Source organism: Haliotis rubra, unplaced genomic scaffold (assembly GCF_003918875.1).
Source record: "Haliotis rubra isolate DU_JTF1 unplaced genomic scaffold, ASM391887v1 Scf156, whole genome shotgun sequence".
NCBI lineage: Eukaryota > Metazoa > Mollusca > Gastropoda > Lepetellida > Haliotidae > Haliotis > Haliotis rubra.
In genome coordinates, this window is record NW_025765514.1 from 638747 (window position 1) to 661917 (window position 23171).

The 23171-nt window shown below is 39.8% G+C and overlaps 2 protein-coding genes across 3 annotated transcripts; one reads left to right on the forward strand and one right to left on the reverse strand.

Moving 5' to 3' along the window:
- Window positions 1-1201: 1201 nt before the first annotated feature.
- On the reverse strand, window positions 1202-7386 carry LOC124270942 (26S proteasome non-ATPase regulatory subunit 8-like). 2 transcript variants are annotated; one of them, XM_046706007.1, is made up of 8 exons: window positions 7243-7386; window positions 6021-6093; window positions 5175-5277; window positions 4858-4951; window positions 4350-4448; window positions 3373-3446; window positions 2352-2463; window positions 1202-1800 (listed from the first exon to the last, which is right to left on the reverse strand). In XM_046706007.1, the coding sequence occupies exons 1-8, from the start codon at window positions 7348-7350 to the stop codon at window positions 1666-1668; spliced, it is 798 nt and encodes a 265-aa protein (XP_046561963.1). In that variant the 5' UTR covers window positions 7351-7386; the 3' UTR covers window positions 1202-1665. The 2 variants fall into 2 exon arrangements, with proteins under 2 accessions (XP_046561963.1, XP_046561962.1); XM_046706006.1 differs by having other exon boundaries at window positions 2349-2463.
- Window positions 7387-10103: 2717 nt separating this feature from the next.
- Window positions 10104-21532, forward strand: LOC124270943 (protein FAM98A-like). Its single transcript, XM_046706008.1, has 12 exons — window positions 10104-10231; window positions 11582-11730; window positions 12823-12879; window positions 13175-13252; window positions 16075-16175; window positions 17269-17379; window positions 18004-18198; window positions 18689-18788; window positions 19082-19164; window positions 20043-20142; window positions 20556-20842; window positions 20873-21532. The coding sequence occupies exons 1-12, from the start codon at window positions 10194-10196 to the stop codon at window positions 20984-20986; spliced, it is 1413 nt and encodes a 470-aa protein (XP_046561964.1). The 5' UTR covers window positions 10104-10193; the 3' UTR covers window positions 20987-21532.
- Window positions 21533-23171: the final 1639 nt, after the last annotated feature.

Sequence of the window (23171 nt, forward strand, 5' to 3'; positions counted from 1 at the left end):
CCACCCTGGTATTTCTGTGCCCAAATGGTGTACCAAAATCCACAACCTGGCCACAGTGGTATTTCTGTGCCCAAATGGAGTATCAGAATCCACACCTGGTCACACTGGTATTTCTGTGCCCAAATGGTGTATCAAAATCCACAGCTGGTCACAGTGGCATGTCTGTGCCCAAATGGTTTATCAAAATCCACAGCTGGTCACAGTGGCATGTCTGTGCCCAAGAGGTGTATCAAAATCCACAGCTGGTCAGTGGCAAGTCTGTGCCCAAGAGGTGTATCAAAATCCACAGCTGGTGACAGTGGCATGTCTGTGGTATCAAAAATCCACACCTGGTCACAGTGGCATATCCCAAGAGGTGTATCAAAATCCACACCTGGTCACAGTGGCATATCTGTGCCCAAGAGGTGTATCAAAATCCACACCTAGTCACAGTGGCATATCTGTGCCCAAGAGGTGTATCAAAAATCCACACCTGGTCACAGTGGCATATCTGTGCCCAAGAGGTGTATCAAAATCCACACCTGGTCACAGTGGCATATCTGTGCCCAAGAGGTGTATCAAAATCCACACCTGGTCACAGTGGCATATCTGTGCCCAAGAGGTGTATCAAAATCCACACCTGGTCACAGTGGCATATCTGTGCCCAAGAGGTGTATCAAAATCCACACCTGGTCACAGTGGCATATCTGTGCCCAAGAGGTGTATCAAAATCCACACCTGGTCACAGTGGCATGTCTGTGCCCAAGAGGTGTACCCAAGTGCCCATTATGCTGTTGTTTCTTTAAATAAAATGTCCTTCTGTTAAAAACATATTGTTTCCTGAAAATCAAACGTCATAAATGACAACGACTGGGTGGGTAAATAGTATTGGTGCAAAAATGTATGATTTTGAAATTTTCGTAATGCAGAATTTGATATAAATACATTCAAACATTCCATATGCCAAACTTTCTTTTATCAACAGTTTAGTCAATTCTGACTGATCTTTAGAACTCCATACTGATTAGGGATGTTGGAAGGACATGATTAATGTCTTTTAGATAAGGATTCTCATCCAAGAAACATATTACAATGCTGTGTTTCAACAATGAACTACTTAAATATAGAGGCTGGAGAGGTGACTGGGATGACCTCACAAGGGGCGGATGAAGTGCTTCAATAAAGGTTGAACTGAGTCATTGATAAATGAATCACAGTAAACAACAGTTTGAATTGGTTTATTATCCATTTCCATTACAAACAAAATATTACATAGTATCATTCAGCAAAAGATAGCTTCTTCATCATGATAAAAAACCATTTTCTATATTATTTGTCAGGACGAATTGTGAATCCAGTACTGTAACAAACAAAAGACGATATTTCTCGAAGAGTTAACAAATTCCAGAATGCCAGTTGGTTAACACTGACTTGAAAAATAACCACTGTGGCTTACTCCGTAACATGAAAATGAATAGTACTGGGGCAAGTTGAGCAGGTACTCCGCCCCAAGTAGCACTTCTGTACATGATGATATGCAGCAACTGAATGTCTACTTGCAGGGCCCAGTTGGCAAGGGAGATGACTCCTGCATCAAACAGGAGATAACTCCATGACAACCTGATGAGCTGTGAACCTGGCACTTGCACACAAAGTCAGATCAAGAGATAGATGTAATTGCTTTCACTAGACAATCATTTCTAACTCCCTGGCGTATTCTATCGTCTGTTCAGCTAGCAATTTTGCGGGAATAACTTCCTCTGTGTCTTTTGTGTCATGAAAAAAACTGAAAAAGTTGTCTGGTCCTACAGTCCACTTGCGCTGAAATAAATATGAAAAGTTAATAAACAAACAGAAACTTGTGGAGAAATGTGTTACAATATATACAGGTTTAACATCATTCCTTCTCATTTAATCAGCCATTTGTTAGGACAAAACACTTAGTTGTGTTCTTACACCTTTATATGAGAGGATTATGTAAAGGTTGGTTAGTTGTTTGTTGTCTAGCCACACTCAGCAATATTCCAGCTACATGGCGTCCGTCTGTAAATATTGAATCTAGGCGAAACAATCCTGTGATCAACATCATAAGCATCAATGTATGCAATAGACACATGTCAACCAAGTCAGCAAGCCTGGCGAACCCAATCCTGTAAATTAAGCCTCATACGACAAGCATGAGTTGCTGAAGACCAGTTCTAACCCGGATCTTCACGGGTCCTACGCAACTGGGATACGATGACATGTGTCAACCACGTCAGCGAGCCTGACCACCCAATCCTGTTAGTCACCTCTTACGACAAGCATGAGTTGCTGAAGACCAATTCTAACCCGGATCTTCACGGGTTAATCATGTAATGAGGTACAACTACCTGTGTGGCATACTCCTTCATGGGTTTCTGTGACTCAAAGAACAACATGCGACCAGCTTCAGTCAGTGCAATCCTTTCATAAGCCTTCTCAATGCATCCAGCAATTTCATCTCTGAAAATTGAACAACAATCACTCATAAAATAGCTTGCCTTGTAGAAGTAAATTATTCTGTTTAAGTTGATAGTTAACATCAATGAATAAAAATCTCTAAACCAAGTTAACAATTAGATCTAGAAGCATTCGTAACTACTCGCCTCTTTCCGTGACTTACAAGAAGACTCGTACCCCTATCGTACGCCATTGCCAAGAATCGTGGCAAACCAATCAAATCGCGCGTAGTAAAACGCATTTCAAAGCATGAAAATGGCGGCACCGCTGGAATTGGAAATTTCGCTAAACTATGCAAAGCACAATTTAAACAAAAACTTTGAGCTAAAGGATCAGAAACTTTAAACACTGAAACATGTTTACAAAGGACATGACTGTATTGCTGTTTTGCCCACGGGATATAGGATATTCTAGGAGCCATGTTTCGAAATTCAGAGTTATCTTTCCTTGGTATGGTACTAGACTATTTTCATCTCCATGCCCGTTTGCGCCTAGACAGGGCCCAGTCGTAAACATGGCCACGAGAGGGGTATGAGACGCCATCCGGCTTGCTGGAATGACACGAGTAGTTACGAATGATCTAGAAGAATTCTGCCTATAAACATCCAAACATTTATATTAACAACTATTGAAATCGAAAGATTCAGTTTTTGGTAGAGACTGAAATGGTATTCAAAGTAGTGGGAAGATAATTGTATTCTGCATCTACTTCCTTATCTAATCTCTGAGCTCAACCCTCTATAATGTATACTACTCAAACGAAATTAAGGACCACCTGATTCTTTCAAATTACTACAGTTAATCCGTCCTGCCTTCACTGATTAACTATAGCAATAGTACTATGAATGAACCAGATTGTCTGTAACTTCTTTCCAGTGGTAGAAGACAGACATGAGAACCACACATACACACCTAATTGTATTCAGTAATATATCTATGAAGAAGTTGTAGTTTTCTGCTGGAACATTTCCTCTTGCTAAGAATACCTGTCAGAAAAAATACACAATTCAATTAAACACATCTACATAAAGTTTTATTTTTCAAAGTGAAAGCATGTTCTAAGATGTCCAGGTTGTGTTCATGGTGTTCAAGAAAACCTCATTTTTCAAGCAATGTGCAGGCATGTATGCGTTTACAACTGCCTGTACTAATCTGAACTACTGCAACTTAGGGCAAAGGGTGGTGGGGTAGCCTAGTGGTTAAAGCGTTCACTTGTCACACCGAAGACCCGGGTTCGATTCTCAACATGGGTACAATGTCTGAAGACCATTTATGGTGTCCCCTCTATGATATTGCTGGAATATTGCTAAAAGTGGCATAAAACCATACTCAGTCACTCTATACTGCAAGCCCACTGAGATATCACGATATAGTGTAACATGGACACTACACTTGGTACACTGATTCATTACTGGCCAGTCAACCCTTTATCCTGTATATCAAGTGACAGCACCAGCAACAACAAATAACATTCTTTCAATGTCTCCTGGTGTGACACATCAAGGGATCAAACCAAAGACATTCCGCTCTTCTCAGAGACGTTTTATACATTCAACAAAAGAGGCGATCAACATGCAGTAGGAGCCATGATTGAAATACACCCGGTAATATCTTTTGCAGTTCATCATGTAAAAGTTTAGAATGGACCTCACTACAAAAAAGCCCGAAACAAAAATTGTTTACAGGTTGATAACTTTCTGCAATTCTATAAGTTGACTGAAGGGTACAAGTATATGTTTGATGTTTTATGTCGCAGCAATAATCCAGCCATAAAATATATCACAGAGGCCTGTCAACAATAGCTTTATGGGCTGGTCCAGACAATCCAGGTCTCATGACAAGAAAAGATAACTGGGGACCCGATCCCCTTATGAAAGTCCATGACAAACCTTGTTATAACTGCCTTCCATGAGATACTGCTCCATGGAAACTGGGTGCTTGATGTATATATTTGTCTGGATTTCCTTCACAGGTAATAATTCAAGTTCCTGAAAACATGAAGACCACCCATGAAATACATCTATGTCAACATTACCTTCGATACAGACAAAGAACCACCTAACCTGCTATGTAGAAACTAAAATTGCTCGTCATGGACTGCACAAAAATGAAATGTGGTTAGAGACAATGAATGAAGAAATCAACCTGAGATCTAATGTCACATAACACTTCAGAAATGTACTTTAATATCTATTCTTCATTAGAACATTGCAAGTTTATAATGCAACCCTTTCATCTGTGCGATAAGAAAGTTATTTATGTATTTATGAACAAAACCATGTATCAGATCCTTGATCCTAGATATCACCACTGAAATTGTCTACAAACATGTGAAAAGTGCTTTCAGAAAGAAATAACAATTGCACACACAGTAAAAACAAAGTAACTGAAGCTTACTGTGTGAAATTCTGCTAATCTGTTTTGTGAAAGTAGACAAAGCAGATTGAGACCCAGTAATTGGTATTTGTAAGTAGACTCTGGCAAATTGTCTCTGAAACAGAAGATGACAATATCATCAGCATATGTTATCAACTTACAGCATCATCGGATTAACATTCACCATAACTAATATCAGCAATGCAGTCTAAGAAAAACCAAGTTCACCTTACAAAGAGGAAATAATTCATATCAAACCATGTTCTGAAAACAATGTCACTCCCTAGTTTTGTTGAATGTTTATGTAACGTCACTGATGTTTCATTGGGAACACTCACTTGTAATCCATGTAGTAACACTTCAGCTGTGCCATGTAGCGCTCGAATGATGGAATGTCTCTTTTAGCAATTGCCCATTGTGCACCAATTTCAAGAATATCACCTGAAATATGATGAACACCAGTTTCATAATGGGCAAGTAAACTCAACATAGCAGTAGCAGCTTTGCAGATCTGAATACTTTAGGTCATAGTATTCACGAATGGTTAACTGTACATAAGATATACTGCACATGATTCAGACAAAAATGCATTGCACATGGTACTTGGTAAACAAACAACAATATTTTCAGTGGGTGGGTTAGGCTGCTGAATAGGGTTGTATTACTAGCAGTAACTACCACATTGTCATTCAATGTTACAATATGTGTCGGAGAAGAAAATATTTGGTTGCAATGTCGCTCATAACCCCTGAAATAATATCTTACGGCATAACCCTAGATAGAAGTATTACAAAACATTTATGTTAGGGTGAGGCTGCCTGTGTCCAGATAATATCTAAAGCAGGGCTTAGATGTGAAAATATTTCCTTTTTTTCAGGCAAGCCTAAAAACTCAAGACACTTTAATAAGCATAGGAATAACATAGTAATAATTCAGCTGTAATTCATCTCATCTGAAAACAAATCTGAATTGTGATTGCAGAACTGTTTGTTTCTTTGTTGGTTGCTTAACACCACACTCAGCAATATTCCAGCTATATGGAGTGGTCTGTAAATAATTGTGAATCAACTGGTTCCTTATACAATAAAACTAAAAGTACTAGTGTTGTCCCCTGACATCTTCCTCCACTTAGTTTCTTTTGAGGTTTCATTTATACATGACAGAGTGGAAGGTTATTAACTTACGAGCAATAAGCAGTTCTTGCTTTGATGGATTTGATTCATCTGTAGGCAAAAACGTCACACTCGTGAGAGCAATCTGAAAATTAACAATGTCAATATTTGCTCAGTTATATCCAAGTACAGATCAAACACAAGAATCAGAACAATATTTATTGAAACAATTTGAGGATCAAAATGACACACACTCATTTATATGTATATTTTTTTAGAGTTAACTGATTTGTCTTCCATAAACATATATTAAGCAGTCGCATGTTTTAGGTCAAGTACATATCTGGGGTATTGTTTATCTTCAATGAAGTAAATGAAAATTTGGAAAAAGTGTTACTTTTCATTAAGATGAACAACTGGAAAATTAGTTGCAGTCACAAGCTGTATCAGGATATAGGCATGGCAAAGGGTGTTGTAAGTGGTCTTCAATAGATAACCTATTACTTCCTCAAGGGAGGTGTTGTCCATGTGGTCGTACATTGCTATACTCTGGTTTTGATGTATAATATAGGTTATATTGTTGTTTAACGCCATGCTCATCAATTTTCCAGCCATATGACAGAGATATGTAAATAATCTAGACAAGATAATCTAGTGATTTACATCATGAACATCCACCTATGCAACAGGGATACGATAACACGCATCGACCAAGTTAGTGAGTCTGATCACCTCATCCCGATAGGAAGGAGGGCATAAACATGGCATAATAAAAGCGCAGCTTTACAGCTATCACTGCGAACACATTTGTTCTTAACATCAAAATCTGAGAATAATACTGGAAAATGTTTTCACGGTAAAACTTGTGCTGGCACGCTTGATCTAGATCTATTGTAGTCCAGCATATAACTAGACGACTTTGCACTATACCAAGGTGTGCTCTATGTAGGCCTTGGCTGGAATACGAGTTTATTCATATGAACTAGATCTATTGGTATAAATGCCATCAATTTATCATGATGAATAACACAGATTAATCATATCATTGGTCATTTGGTGACAAACCAGCATCATAGAGCTAGTGTTAATCTCTTCTCAGATTGCTGGAGGGGGATAATAATTGAAAAAAAATACCGTCTTTGAAGAATCAAGACAACATTTGTTAATACTGAGAAGTTATCAAAATGGAAATGACAAAGCAAATCTGTGGTTGACTTGGGCTTGTTTGGGGACTGACATAGAGACAATAATACAGCAAATACTAAATATTGATGGGAAATTCGAAAGATTATACCTTCAGCTTTGCTAAAAACTCGCCACATCTTTCAAGATTTGGTGGTTTGCGATCAAATTCACGCTTCAAATTCTGATACATTCCAACGATTTCCTTCAAGGAAGACATGTTTGTCGTGTTTGCAGGAACGAGCTTCAGTTTGGAAATGATTCTGATTGGATGAAAATAGAAATCACCTTTCCCGGACAACTAGTTTTCAGTATGTTTATCGTCTGCTAGATACTACAACACACAATTAACTTAAAATGTATCGATTTTACCTTCTAATTAAATACCACACAGTTTATGTGTAACTAAGGGATTACATAAAAATTAGTGATACGTTGCAATGTGTATTTGTCGCATATACATGTATATGCTTTGTTTACTGTTTGTGGTCAGCCATTGTCATTTTTAACTGATAGAAAACAATCGGGCACACACAAGAACAATATGCAACGCTTTTCACACAAAGGCGCATCATACACACAAACACGATACCATACACACCCTAGTATGAACTGTACGAACACGTGGTGTCTCAAAACTACCTCTGGTCACCAGCAGGATTGCTTCAGCATATTGTTTTACAAACACCCATTTACTGGAGTCTCATCCAGAGTCAAGTATAATTGCTGAACGAACATTATTCATGCTGAACGAACATTATTCATGGATATTAAGTATTTACATGACTGTTACTTGTTGTTCTGCAAGTAAACTATTCAACAACATTTACTGAAAGTCCGGGTTCAAAAGTCGAGTGTACACTAGGAACTAGATTGAAACCGCCTCGTGAAGATCCGGTTCAGAATTGGTCCGCAGCAACCTTTGCTTGTCCTACAAGTCGCCTAACGGGATCGTGTTATCAGGTTGTCATATCGGTGTATCCTCCTTGCGTAGACCGATGTTCATGACGTCAGTCACCGGAGTGTCTGGTCTTCATAATACTGACGACCCGTGAAGATCCAGGTTAGAATAGGTCTTCAGCAACCCATGCTTGCCACAAAAGGCGATTATGCTTGTCGTAAGAGGCGACTAACGGGATCGGTGGTCAGGCTCGCTGACTTGGTTGACACATGTCATCGGTTCCCGATTGCGTAGATCGATGCTCTTGCTGTTGATCACTGGATTGTCTGGTCCAGACTCGACTATTTACAGACCGCCGCCATATAGCTGGCATATTGCTGAGTGTGGCGTAAAACTAAACTAAACTCACTCACTCACTCACACATAATACTGACACTCGAATGCCGTCACATAACAGCCAGGATACGGTTGTATCATTGCTTCATTAACTAATGTCAACATTAAACCCTAATGATACATTAGTTAATGAACATTTAATGGCACGTTAATGCTTCATTAAAGTTTGATACAACCGGGTCCAGGACATTGCTCCTTCTGTGTTTTCAGGTGGATTACAAATGTTGACACTTTTGAGTAGATTTACACTAGAATTTAGACAAGAGGTAAAAACTGATACTTTTGTACAAATCCCCCCATTTCTGTAATATTTTGAGTGAGTGAGTGAGTTAGTGAGTGTTTAATGCAACATTCAACAATATTCCAGATTTTTAACAATTAAACAATTGCTTCTAGTCCAGGCAAACTGTTGCACGATTGATAACATTCCCCTCAAGACATGAACAGCGACACAGCCACCATCCATATTGACAAAATGAATTACTTGGAAGAACCTCTAGTCATCATACCAGCCGCTAGAAAGTGAATTAAAATTTTATCCAACCAACATCTAGATTACCTCAGCTCTGTGGATTTAGCATTGTTCTCGGATTCAATTTGAATTTGACCTTTTAGTTTTGATACAATAACACCATTAGACTGAATGTTTGTCCAGCATTTCCTTCCCCCCGGAAACATCATGGCGGATGAGCAAAAGACCTGAAACGTTCACACGACACAATAAATAAAGCTATCGAAACTAATATTGAATTACATGTACACATTCTTTCTACAGTTTCAAGTTACCATTTTAGTATGAAATTACTTTCTGCAAATTTTCCTTTTGGATGCTTTAACGCGAGCCTCTTCTCTGGTCTGGTGGCCACAACACAAAGAGACCTTAGTAGTTATCTTATACAATGTAGTTTAACATCGCCTAACAGTTTAATCAGATTTATGGGTTCGTTCCCAAGATGTTCTGTAGCTAGTTAGTACCATGTCTGAAACCTTGGCATTGTCTTTGAAACTATTTTCTGTTAAATTATTGGACACCATGTCTTGGAGATAGCTGTTAAATAACAAGAGGACTTTCCGGTTTGAATGATCTTGTTATCACTCAGAGCCTGGAGTGAGTGAGTGAGTATGATTTTACGCCGCTTTTAGCAATATTACAGCAATATCACGGCGGGGAACACCAGAAATGGGCTTCACATATTGTACCCATGTGGGGATTCGAACCCGGGTCTTCGGCGTGACGAGCCAACGCTTTAACCACTAGGCTACCCCACCGCCCCACTGGAGTCCTTTACGAGAGAATTATGACCGTTGTAGCATGTAACGGCGTTATATTTGCACAAGTAACATAGCACTTAATGTCTATCCGACATATATTTGTCTTCACTGTATGTGCATAATATCTGGCAACATGTGAATTTTCAGACTATATCCTTCCTGCATACTGTATGTGTTCTCCAGAAAGACAGGCTGGAAATGTTGTGACAGTGGAATCTAGTTTGTCGGGTGAATACTATAAAATCACGTGAAATGCACCGCAAACAGTATAATAGGGTTTTGATAGTTTCAATTTAGCCACGGGGAATACTCTCATTTTCCTTTTCACTCAAACCTATTTTGTTTATTGCTGTCACTAGATCACCACCGGCAGGTATCTTAGAGTAACATAAGTTTTATGGAAACAAGTACTCTGCATTTCGTAAACTCAAGCACATGCGGAGTATAAGTCGGCATTTGTGTATGATAATTTGACGGATAACAACTGTTTTGTGATGGAGAACGACATTCTAGATTCTCTTGAAGATCTAGGGTACTTCTTTCAATTCACTGTCAATATTATCTGATAACGTCTCATTGTATTTTAAGTCAGATAAGCCTAGCTCCACGGTGAAGTGCCGCAAGACTGATTGTCAAACGCATTGCAATACGTCACTAGCGTTTACAGCAGACTTGCTTTGTCAGCATAACCAAAATATTCATTCACTAACATTTTCCTAATTCTACATAAACTATTTGTTTTCCTTTGATAGTTATATGTGTGCAGTATTGTCAAAATATCTAAACAAAGGTAAAGTTTAGGATGTAGTTGTTTAAGAAAATTACTGTACATGTAGCTTAGAATGGTAACATGGTTTTGACAAAAAAGATGCACCAGTTTCATTATTCATGCAGTTTCATAAGTGATTGTTAATGGTGGACATAAATTCATATGCAGTCTGTTTTCAATTAATTAATTGTATTATCCGTAAAGCTTACATTACCATGTCATGAACATGTAAAAGAGGTGAAACTGCTTGATAGATCGGCTACGCATTCAAGGATCCAATGTTGTTGCTATTGCAGGGATTGAGGGTGTGAATTTTCAAGGATCAACCCCCAACCTTATTTAAACATGTTCCAATGTAGGTACTCTGTTGGTTCATATGAATAAACTTGTATTCCAGCCAAGGCCCATAGAGCAACCTTGGTATAGTGCAAAGTTCCTAGTTAATGCTAGGTACTCTGTATGTTGTAGGGTAGGGGTGTGCAGAGAAACAAATGATATCCTAACTATAACAAGAATTGTTTTGTGTTAATAATGTCGATATGACACAGGCGCTATGGGATACGCCCCTTATACTACTTAGGAACCTAAAGTATGATGTATCCATCGATAAAACTGTATAAGCTATTTATCATCATTCATATTGATTAAAAAGACTGAGTGATTAGTTGGTTGGTGTATTATTTAATGCAATAGTCCAGTTTCCTGGTGGCGGTCTGTAAATAATTGAGTCTGGACCAGACAATCCAGTGATCAACAACATGAGCAATGATCTACGTAATAGGGATACAATGACATGTATCAACCAAGTCAGCGATCCTGACCTCCCAATCCTGTTATTTGCCTCTTACGACAAGCATAGGTTACTGAAGACCTATTCTAACCCAGATCTTCACGGGTCAAGTGATAGTATTTGAGATATAAAATATCAATACAAAAGATTGAAAATAGAAGTACTGTGAACACGTTAAGGAGTATGAAACAAGTAGATGTATTTTCTGAATTATATATTATGATTAACTTAAACACTTTCACCTGACACATGTGGAAAATGAAACTGCAATTTTTGTCCAAATCAGCATTGTTCCTGTTTGACATTAATTTTCCTCCACACAGTTTCTCCGGGACTCTTCTGGATGAGGCTGTACTTTCGTCATCAGTTGATCCCAGCAACAAGTCCTTGGAATACACTCAGCTTGTTGAGTGGCTCACCAGACAACTTAAACAGTTCTGTGGCTTAGAGGAGCATGTCAATGCCATCACAAGTTAGTTCTGTCAAACTGTTGGAGAAACATTAGTCTCTCTCAAAGTCCCAGAACCAAATCATTTCCCTTCTGCCCAGCAAGTCTAGATGAAACAAGTGTAGATTTTCCTTAGGTTTAGGATTTGAATCTCTTATCTCACTAGGGCTTCTTTGAAATTTAAACTGAATTCTTTTTGTTCTGATTTCAGAGACTGAGCATTGTCACTTATGCGTAAGGAAATACAGGGATAATGTCATGTTTGAAAATGGATGGGAAATATATTTCCTTGGTCCTCTTTATAGTAACATTGGAGAGTAGACCCTAACTAATTTCTTTGAATTGCACATACAAGAAGTGCGAGTATGGTTTGCCCTAGCCATATTCGAACAATATCACATAAGGGGATATGAGAAAAAAGGCTGCACTGATTGTACCCATGGTAACAAACCAGTGGCTTCACCATCACAAGTGACTAAGTCTAACATACAGTTCACATACACTGACTTCAGTGAGCAATAGAATTAGTGCATTAGATAGCTCATAGTTCCTTTGGCGTAATCCATAGAGTACTGTATATGATCTATGCATATGACTGGTGTATACAGGATCAGTTAACCAATAATTCATTGGGACAAATTGTTACTGTAACTGAGTTGAAACAGCCTGAAAGTCTGGTAATTGTAATCACCCTGTTGTCAAAAGTGTGTAGAGGGTACCCAGATCGAGACTTTTGCAATAATACTTCATGACCTCAATACTCTGTATGCAAATCTCAGGAAACATTTGTCAAGTCCTTGTGTATCACACTTACATAAGAATACTGGTGGACATGATGGCCAATGTCTGTTATCTTCCAAATTCTATTGAAGTTGAAATCACTTTTGATTTAAATGTCAAATCTTTTATGACTATATCCGTCAATAGATATTGCTTATCTTGTAATTAAAACACTGATTTCCAAAAATATGTCCATCACAACAAAATGTTCAAGCTGTGCAAGTGACGCAATGACATTGTGCCCTTTTGTATAAATACATGATACATCATGCCTCTATTAATCACTTATTGGTGACTTATTTGAAAAGTCAAGTAACAAAAACAAACATTTTGCAGATACCGGTGACTGGTGTAACTTTGAACTTGAGTTAAGTGGCTTCCTCCGAGAATATGGTATGTCATATAATACTTTTTATTTCTCCTGGTTGAAATCGTTTTTCTTAATTCAGACAGTAATTGGATTATACAATGAGCAATGTGCAAATATCTTTTCTGTAAGTGAAACTGTGCTTGATTGTTGGTCTGTATGTGTAGACTGCTTCCGCAATCATAATAGAAAAAATACTGTAGCGAGAAATAAGTGAAATCTTAATGTAATTGCACATTGTTGGTATGTTTCGCATGATGAATATCTTCAATATTTGCTGTACATTGTCCTTTATTCATAAGTTACATGATTCCATTGCAGGCTGTCCGTATCCTTCACTCAGTGATGGCCCTATCAATCAACGGCTTACCACCAGAATGAACAAGCTACAACTCCTGGGTAGATCTCTTGACATTCCTTAACCTTTCTTGTCTTTTTCTTATATCACCTTCCAAAGTTTCATTCCAGTGTCACTTTCTCATGTCACCATGTTCATTATTAAAGGTCACCTTTTAAATCTTCCATTTCCATGTTTCCTTCCCATGTCACCAAGTGCACCTTCCAACTTAAATCCAAGGTCCTGTTCAAATAGACAGCAGACATAATAAGGTCATTCCAGGGAAGTATTGGTCCCAAGAACCTTGTGTATACCCATACACAATTACATGACTGAAAAAGTGACTCCGTGGTCTTGGTGTGTGACCTGGCTGATTGTACCTTGTTGTACTTCAACAGTGTGGATTCTGTTCAGTCTGGCTGCATGTCTGACTCTGGATGTACAGACTGCAGTGATACAGCTGTTGCTGACTCTAGTATAAGACAACATCCAGTCAAAGCAGCGCCAGTAGTACACCCCTGTATTGGTGCAGTGTTACACGTTTGTGTTGGTCATGTAGCAATGTAAACAGATGCATGGTATACAAGGACAAGCTAGCAGGTATGAAAGGAATATGGAGTACAAGGGTTATCAAGTTATTGGTGTAATTAACCAATGTTTCTTGATGTGTTAAGGTGTTTGTCCTTGATGTGATGATTCATAAATGTTTAATGTTTCACTTGCTTTGTCTCCACCATAGGCGTACCCAGAGGGGATGGGGTGCAGGAGTGCGTACCCTCTCTTTTTGTTCTGAAGTTTATTAAATGACCATTGTAACTCTCGTGAGATGAAGTGTGCACCCCCCACCACCCCCTTCTCTAGAGTGTGCAAAACCAAAACATGAACGCATTCACTTTCACAAAAAGCTGTATCCGCCCCTGGTCTCCACTATTTCTGAAACCTTTTAAAACACTCTCTTGGTCTCCCCATTATAACCTAAGGCCTGATAAGTGATGACAAAAGGTTACACCTTAAATTGCACACCGAAATTGCTTGGGGATAGTGATAATACTACACAAACTCACCTCTCTGGACCAGGGGCCCGTTTCACAAAGCCCTCTTACCGGTACGACCTCGTAAAGCAGGTCGTAGACAACCTCTTTCTTTTTTACCCCGTTTCACAAAGAATTCGTATATTTACACTGTGCCGTAAACAGCCCAAAATTTAGGACCCCGATTGACCTGTTGTAAATGCTTTAGGAGGTCGCAAACACTACAACGATTATGGCACTGCAAGTGATTAAAACGAGCTAACAAAGAAGACCTGAGAAATTTTGAGACAGGTCGAACGTGCTCGACACTCTGGATGATGTTGGCATGATGTCGAGATATAGATTTCCTTACGCGTTTTGTGGGGGGGTATTAAAATGGAGTCCGTCCTGCGTGCATCCGTCCTTCCGTGCACATTGGTCTTTTCCGGAGCAGAACTCTAAAACCGTTCACTATTTCTTCACCAAACTTGACACATAGATAGATCTGGTGGTGTGCTGGTGCCTTTTGGTAGTTTTGGAATTCTGAATAAAATATTTTTAGCGTTTCCGTGGCAACAAGTTTGACTTAGCCTGAAATTGGTGGTTGGGCTCTCTTCCGGAGCAGAACTCTAAAACCGTTCACTATTTCTTCACCAAACTTGGCACATAGATAGATCTGGTGGTGTACTGGTGCCTTTTGGTAGTTTTGGAATTCTGAATAAAATATTTTTGGCGTTTCCATGGCAACAAGTTCGACTTTGACTGAAATTGGTGATAGTGCTCTTTTCTGGAGCAGAACTTTAAAAACCTTTCAATACTCTCCTTCCACTTTTCTATATACACACCTAAATATTTGACATAATCATAACTCGTAGACATAATCATGAAGAGTATTTTGACATTGCGGGGGCTATTGATGACTTTGTCTTCTTGTTATTCTTTGAAAGTGTTTGGGGCGGTGGGGTAGCCTCGTGGTTAAAGCATTTTGGCTCGTCACGCCGAAGACCCGGGTTCGAATCCCCACATGGGTACAATGTGTGAAGCCCATTTCTGGTGTCCCCCGCCGTGATGTAGCTGGAATATTGCTAAAAGCGGCGTAAAACCAAACTCAGTCAGTCAGTCAGTTGAAAGTGTTTAATTGTTTGAATAATAGTTACAAAAGAAATTGGCACATTTAGAGTATCACACCATAGTTTAAACCTTTAAACAAGGGTTAGTAGATCAAGTGTAGCCATAACTGCAACATGTACTTTAGTTCCTATAGTGTGCAATATTCAATACATTGGGACTAATATTGCAGTTTCATATAAACAAAATGATTGACAGCGAGTTAATTCAAACCTTATAAGTAAAACTGATAATATTAATGGAAATGATTTATACATTTTATCTTGTAATTTTCAATGGAATTTAGTTAGAGAATCCAAAATAATTCATTTATTGATATTTTTGTTACAATAAGATAACCTGTACATTCAATTAAAAACATAACATTTGCGTTGTTATGTGCATTATTTCTATTTTGAAATACTTTGGGAATAACAAGATAAGCAGTTGCCCGTTCGGTCTCACTTTATGCTTTGCTATGCAACGAAGTACCTCTTATACAATGTACGACATGGATTTAGGACAGCGCGTCGTACGACATGGATACGACGTCTTTGTAAAACGGTCGTAAAGAAGGTCGGATGAGGGTCGTAAACAAGGTCCTATGGGCTACGACCTCCTACATTTAGGAGGCTTTGTGAAACGCGGGCCTGGACTGGTGGACTCATGCGAGTTTACTTATTCAACTTTTCTGACATAAGGACCAACATTGTGGTGTAAGTGTGTCATGCTAAGCTGAAACTGACCGTGTACATATCCTATTGCAGATTATCTGTGCACAGAGCTGGCCAGTGTACGGATATTAGCAGCAGGAAAACCTGGCTTGTTGAAAACAACATCTACTACCCCCGATGGCGTGTCTACTCAGGTACTAGATATGTGGATGAGTTATCCCCTATGGGGTTACATTATAAGTTGTATGGGTCTCTCGAGGGTAATACGGTGTGATGTACGCCTCTTTGTAGCAGTGTCACCCGAGCCGATAGGCGGTTACCATGGCAGCTGGTAATATTTTTTCCAGTTGTCACCCTCCTGGAAAGGTGACACGGAAACTTGTCAAACCGTCATTGACCAATGAAATTAAAGTATTTTACATGAAAGTAAGATAAACTCAGTTATTCAGTATATTCCATCATAAAGCAATTTGTCTTTGCCAGTTGCCATGGATATGTGTCTTGTGTTAGCTTGTTCCAAGTTAGTTAGTTGGTCAGCATTCCAGAAGTTGTTTGTCAATAATGAACAGTACGATTTTATGGGTAATAGCGTCTTGTTTTCTTGCGTAGGGCGATGTTTTGGTGGCGATTCTTACACCATTATCAAGCAACTTTTTACAAGAAGTTGTCCACAAAGTCATATGCTTCATTATGTTTCAAGATACTCTTCATACTGATTCTTGTTCATGGATTTGCGACCCATGAAGATCCGGGTTAGAATTGGCCTTCAGTAACCCATGCTTGTCGTACGAGGCGGCTAACGGGATCGGGTGGTCAGGCTTGCTGGCTTGGTTGACATATGTCATCGGTTCCCAATTACGCATATCAATGCTCCTGTTGTTGATCACTGGATTATCTGGTCCAGACTTGATTAATTACAGACCGCCGCCATATAGCTGGAATATTGCTGAGTGCGGTGTAAAACTAAACTCACTCACTCACTCATGGATTTGCTCTGATTATTATTCATTTCGTCAGCACCGTACCCATATCTGGTTTTGCAAAAGTTGTTAATGTATAAGACCAAAATCACTTCAGTTTTGACTCATTGTGTTTATCAGAAATACTGTTGAAAGTGTCAGTACCCACACTCACTTGTGGTTTGAGTCACTCCCTGCAATAGCTAGGTAATGGTTGCTGTTGTCCATGCGTTATGCAGAGGCTATGGTTGCTGTTGTACATGCATTACATTGAGACTGTTGTTGGTGTTGTTCATGTATTATGATGAGACTGTTGTTGCTGCTGCAGGCTGAGAGTGAAACGGCCACCTACTTGAGACAGATGCTGATGGCTCTGGGGTTCCCCAAACCACCCACAAACATCACACCGTTTCAGCTGTTCAGTAAGGTGGAGGCCAAGGTGAGGAAATATAGGTTATCACGCGAGTGTGTTTTGGGATGGTTAATATCCTGCATTAGGAATAATCATTGTATTTAGCAAACCTTGGCGTGGAACTTCAGAAACCTTCAATTAACCTTTTGAACAACAAAATACGCTTTAATGTTCGCGTGACATTATGCACCAGGATTCCTATGCCGTTATCCCGCTAACACTGACAGTCGATCGGGGAACTGATGTTGGTATCTTCATAAGCCTGGGAATTTCTATCTTCGCTTTGTAATCTACTCAATCTATCATAACTAGGCATGAATTTTCTGGGATCAAAGCACTGACAGTATCGTAACCACGGCCGTCAATCCGGACACGACCGCCTACCCTTGACGCCATGTTTGTTTACACTGTGAAAGTAGTCCCTGAAATTTGCATATGACCTCTCTAATTTGCATCGATATCCGTATATGACCCCAACGGATACCGAAAATATCCGTTGACTTTATCCTGCCGAGAACACTATCCATTGTATGATAATATTTTTGATCTCTGTAAATCATTAACTCTAACAGAAGTCAAAATGTTATATGATGGTCACATCTTTATACTGACTTGACGAAGATGTCCTGCATGTTTAACTTATATGAACAGATTAAAGAGTTGGTGGCCAAGCATCCAAGTCGGCTGGGCAAGCCGTTGTTGAAGGCGCGGCTGTCTGACAAGCAGTGGGAGCATGTTCTGAAGGTCAACATGGCGCTGTGTGAGGAGTACAAGCTAAGAAGGGACATGCTGATTAAACGACTTGACGTTACCATCCAGTCCTTCAAGTGGTCCGACAAAGCAAGGGTATACTTTCATTTTTTTGTTGATATATGTTCTTAGATTTATGCTTATTGAGGGAATTTCAGGTTAGAATTGGTCCATAGCAACTTGGTCATAAGAGGTGACAGAATGGACTGGGTGGTCAGGCTGGTGACTTGAGATTGATTACATGTTGTTATGCCCTGAAGGTATGGATTGTTGATCAATATGATCGTGGAATTGTCGATTGATTATTTACAGACTGATAGCACATAAATAACTAGGAAAGTTCTAAGGAAATACAACCTCTTTATTATTGTGCTGTCCCATAGCTGTAATATTGCTGAGTGTGGTATGAAATAGCAAATAAATTAACACACGCAGTAAGATGCTTCACTTTGACTCCAAGATTGAAGAGGCTGATCATATCCCCTATTTATTGAAGGAGGCAACTTTTGAGTATCCGATGGTTATTATGTGGAACCGGCTGATTGATTCATCCCTTTTATGGACATGTATCATGTTTATGTTGCAGCACAACGAGGACAAGATAGCCAGAGTATATCAGCCCATTAGAAAACAACTTTCATCTAAAACGAATGTCGGAGTGCCCCAGATCCTGGCAGCAAGAGATGGTATGCAATGGTGTAATGAGAGTATTGTTTAAACCAGTGTTTAACCAAACTCACTCACTCACTCAGTCACTCCACTGCAAACTTGCATCAGTGATTAGTTAAAGAACTGTGTGCATGTAGTTTTTCTACAGATAGATGTAAGTTTAGTTGCTGCATCCTAATCCATGTCTGGCAGCATGAATGAAATATTGGATAAATCAATTAATTTTGCCAAGAGAAGTGGACCTGAAATATGAGCATTTGTGATCTTGACACATCCTTCCCTGGATGTATCGGATGTTTCTCCACTTCAGATTTAACAAGGATTCAGAAGACAAGCAGTGGGGAAGCCAGGGAAAAGACCAAATGTGCAATAAATAGAGTCATGATAGGACAGGTGAGTACTGGACACTGTTTGTCTATGTGTGTGTATTCGTGTGCATGTGTTTGTGTGTTCGTGCATGTGTTCGTGTGTGTATTCATGCTTGCATGCAAGTGTTCGTGTGCGTGTGAGTGTTTGTGTGTATTTGTGTGTGTGTGTATTCATGCTTGCATGCAAGTGTTTGTGTGTGTGTTCGTGTGTGTATTTGTGTGTGTATTCATGCTTGCATGCAAGTGTTCGTGCGAGTGTTTGTGTGTATTTGTGTGTGTATTCATGCTTGCATGCAAGTGTTTGTGTGTGTATTTGTGTGTGTATTCATGCTTGCATGCAAGTGTTAAATCTTGCGTGCGAGTGTTTGTGTGTGTAGTGTTTGTGTGTGTGTGTGTATTCATGCTTGCATGCAAGTGTTTTGTGTGTGTTCGTGTGTGTATTTGTGTGTGTATTCATGCTTGCATGCGAGTGTTCGTCTGTGTGTGTGCACGTGCATGCTTGTGTTCGTGTTTTTGGATGTGCTGTTGTGTGTGTGTTAAAAATAACAACTTTCAGGATTTGTATTACATGTATATGTATACAGGTAAACTTAAGATGTGTCCCGACCAAATTTACAGGCGTTATTAGCTAACAGTAAGATTTTCACTCACTCACTCGCCACTCACTTGCTCAGTAAATCCCTTTTGGAAGTTATAATAGTTCCCTAAGAACCAATGCTGGTTGTTGGAGATGACAAACTAGATTGGGTGGTTAGCCTCCGTGACTCTGCTCCAGATTATTAACAGAATGCAGTCACATTGCTGGGTACCACTAACTAATAATAAAACCTCATCACTTGGAATGATAATGAATCAAATCGAGGTGGTGGTGAATCTGTTAAAAAGCTTTTGTTAATTGTCCAGGTTCCAGATCGTGGAGGTCGTACCACAGAGCTAGCACCCCCTCCTCCAGAGATGCCAGCATTCATGCAGAGATCAGCGGCACCTCAAGGTAAGGCTGCTAGTGTGTGCCAGATCAATTGTCATAATTAACATAAAAACATGAACATTTATTTTTGTTACCAGCCTACAATCTGAGACATAATAAATCTTAAATGATGAGTATGTGAAGCAATGTAAAATACACCTGGGAAGAGTCTCAGCATTGCTCCATTATAATGTTACATCGCTGTTCACATCCATGTAACTGTTATTCACATCCATGGAACTGTTGTTCACATCCATGGAACTGTTGTTCACATCCATGGAACTGTTATTCACATCCATGTAACTGTTGTTCACATCCATGGAACTGTTGTTCACATCCATGTAACTGTTATTCACATCCATGTAACTGTTGGAAACATTTAAAAATATAATCTCATGAGCATGTCCAGATATTTATGTAGTGGTTATAGTTTCTGTTGATTATTTCAGGACGTGGCAGAGGAGGTGGTCACAGGGGAGGAAGAGGAGGAGGGGGTGGTGGGCGTGTCCAGGGTGGGTGGGGTGACTCCCACAATCAGAATCAAGGAGGAAACTGGGCCCAAGGTGGGGGAGGATATGGAGGGTCAAAGGGAGGGTATAGTCAGGGTGGAGGAGGAAACTACAGTCAGGGTGGAGGAGGAAACTACAGTCAGGGTGGAGGAGGAAACTACAGTCAGGGTGGGGGTGGTTACAACCAGGGTGGTTACAATCAAGGTGGGGGTGGGGGTTATCAAGGGGTGGGGGTTATCAAGGTGGAGGTGGAGGAGGGGTGGATATCAAGGTGGGGGTGGATACCAAGGGGTGGGGGTAGAGGAGGAGGAAGGGGTCGGGGCAGAGGGGGAGGGAGGGGTAGAGGTAGGGGTGGAGGAGGCTACAACTGAATATACATTTGTCACATATGATGCATAGTTCATGAATAATGCTGTCTTTGCAATACAATTACATAACTATTAGAAAGGGCATTACAGTCGTCTCCCCTTGGTTGTTATTAAGAACTTTGTTTTGTGTATGTCCAATATACAACAGGCATCTATTGTTCTGATCATTTTGGTTGTTACGAAGAATTAGTGAATTAGGTTGTTGAGTTTTCAGCTGTTGAATGCAACGTGCTGTTTTTGAGATATCACAGATTATTCTTGTCGGTGAGTGGACAATATCTAAGCATTAAGGTAGATGGTTCATTACGGATAAGTTTATAAACTTTCTCAACAGCAAGGAACACCTTGTGCCAAATAATAAAGTGAGGTAACACTTTATGTGTCATACCCAAGTAATTCAGAATAGAAGTAGTTGGTTTGTGCCTCATGATTGTTGTATAAACTTACTGCTAACTGCTCCATGTGTGAATTGTTCCACTTAATGTTTTTTTCTGTTTGTTGCTATGGTGCGACAGCAATTTTATAGCAAAATAAATCTATTTATATGAACCCTTATGTTTTTATTCGATTGTGACATCACTGGCATGGTCTGGCCAGGGCTACTTTGACAGGGCAGTGACTGTCTGTGCACCCTAAAGCATGGACTAATGGGCGGTGGGGTAGCCTGGTGGTTATATCGCTCCTCTCGCTGAAGACCGTGAAGCCCATTTTTGGTGTCCCCCGCCACGATATTGCTTGAATATTGCTAAAATCCACATAAGAACTAAACTCACTCACTAAGTTATTTATGCTCACTGTTTCAAGAGTGGGAGGAGGAGTAGCATAGTGGTTAAAAGGTTTTCTCATCACACTGAAGACCCTGTTCGATTCCCTACATGGGTACATGGTGTTAAGATCATTTCTGCTGTGGGGATGGATGGAATATTGATGGAATACTAAAAGCGGTGTAAAACCATATTCACTCATTGTGTCAAGTGAAGAAACGTTTAACACACAAGCAGATTGAATGTTTCCAGTTTTTCATTTTTACCCACGCATCCACACATGTATGTCCAATATACAACAAGCGTCTATCCTTATGACCATTTTGGTTGTTATTAAGAGTTGGTGAATTGGTTAAAGTCTCAATTGTTGAATTCGTGAGTATATCCGGTGAATTTGCAGGACATGAATGTATACTGGAACACTGTGTTGTTCAAGAAATGCCGTAGTGCTGGGCCATTACGTTGAATAAACTGCCTCTGGTCCGAGAATCTGATCTCTGTAGCCCACACTTGTCCAGTTGCCCTGAACAACATCTCAAGTGGTCCTCTGACGTTCACTTAAGTCCGTCACTATGGGGGCTATGTGGACTTCTCTGTTAAAACAACAGACTCCATCACAACTGAGGTTGGCGAACATGATTTCGGCACCATCTTTGAAGGTTTTCTGGATGATGTTGCGTCAGGAGAGGTCGTATGGCGGGACGACGTGGTCGTATGCCATAATGACGTAAGTGATTCCTAACCGTTCTACGCCGGAGTTAATACCTCGAAATCCTGGAATGTTCCGAGCAGTGATTACTGCTGCCTGTAACCTGTGCTTTAGATGGGCCACCCATATCCATCTGTCCTGCAGCATGTTGGCGATCACCAACTTCATTATTGCTCTGACATTTGTCTCAACAGTGCTGAAATTTTGTTTCGGTGGCAATGAAATTTCGCGGTGAAACTTTCCCCCCCACCCACATGGGTGCCGTTGTACAAAAGAACCTAAGCGCTAATACTACCATAATTCTATGTTAAGTTATGGGAGTTACGGTCACCTTCGCGCTAAGATCGATTTGTACAACAGCACCCTGCCCCTTAGCCTCATGACGTTGTGCAGTCTGATTCGTGGCATGACGTGTGTTGTGACCTTAAAGCTACAATGGTCTTAAGTGTAGAATAGTCATGAATATTCATCAGTGGGCGGAGATTATATGACCACGTCACATTCTAGCTTTAAGGTCAGAACAGACGTGCGGTTGTTTTTTTAACTATCAAACATCAAAAATCGAATGGAGCTTTTTTTGTGCTCTAAGCTGTTAATTTAGATGCACATGCACAAATGTGTTGCATGTGCCCATGTCGAAACCACTGGCGTCACGAAACGTGGCACATGCATATGCGTTTATTCTCTTCACTAATTACTGCGTTTACATCTGTAT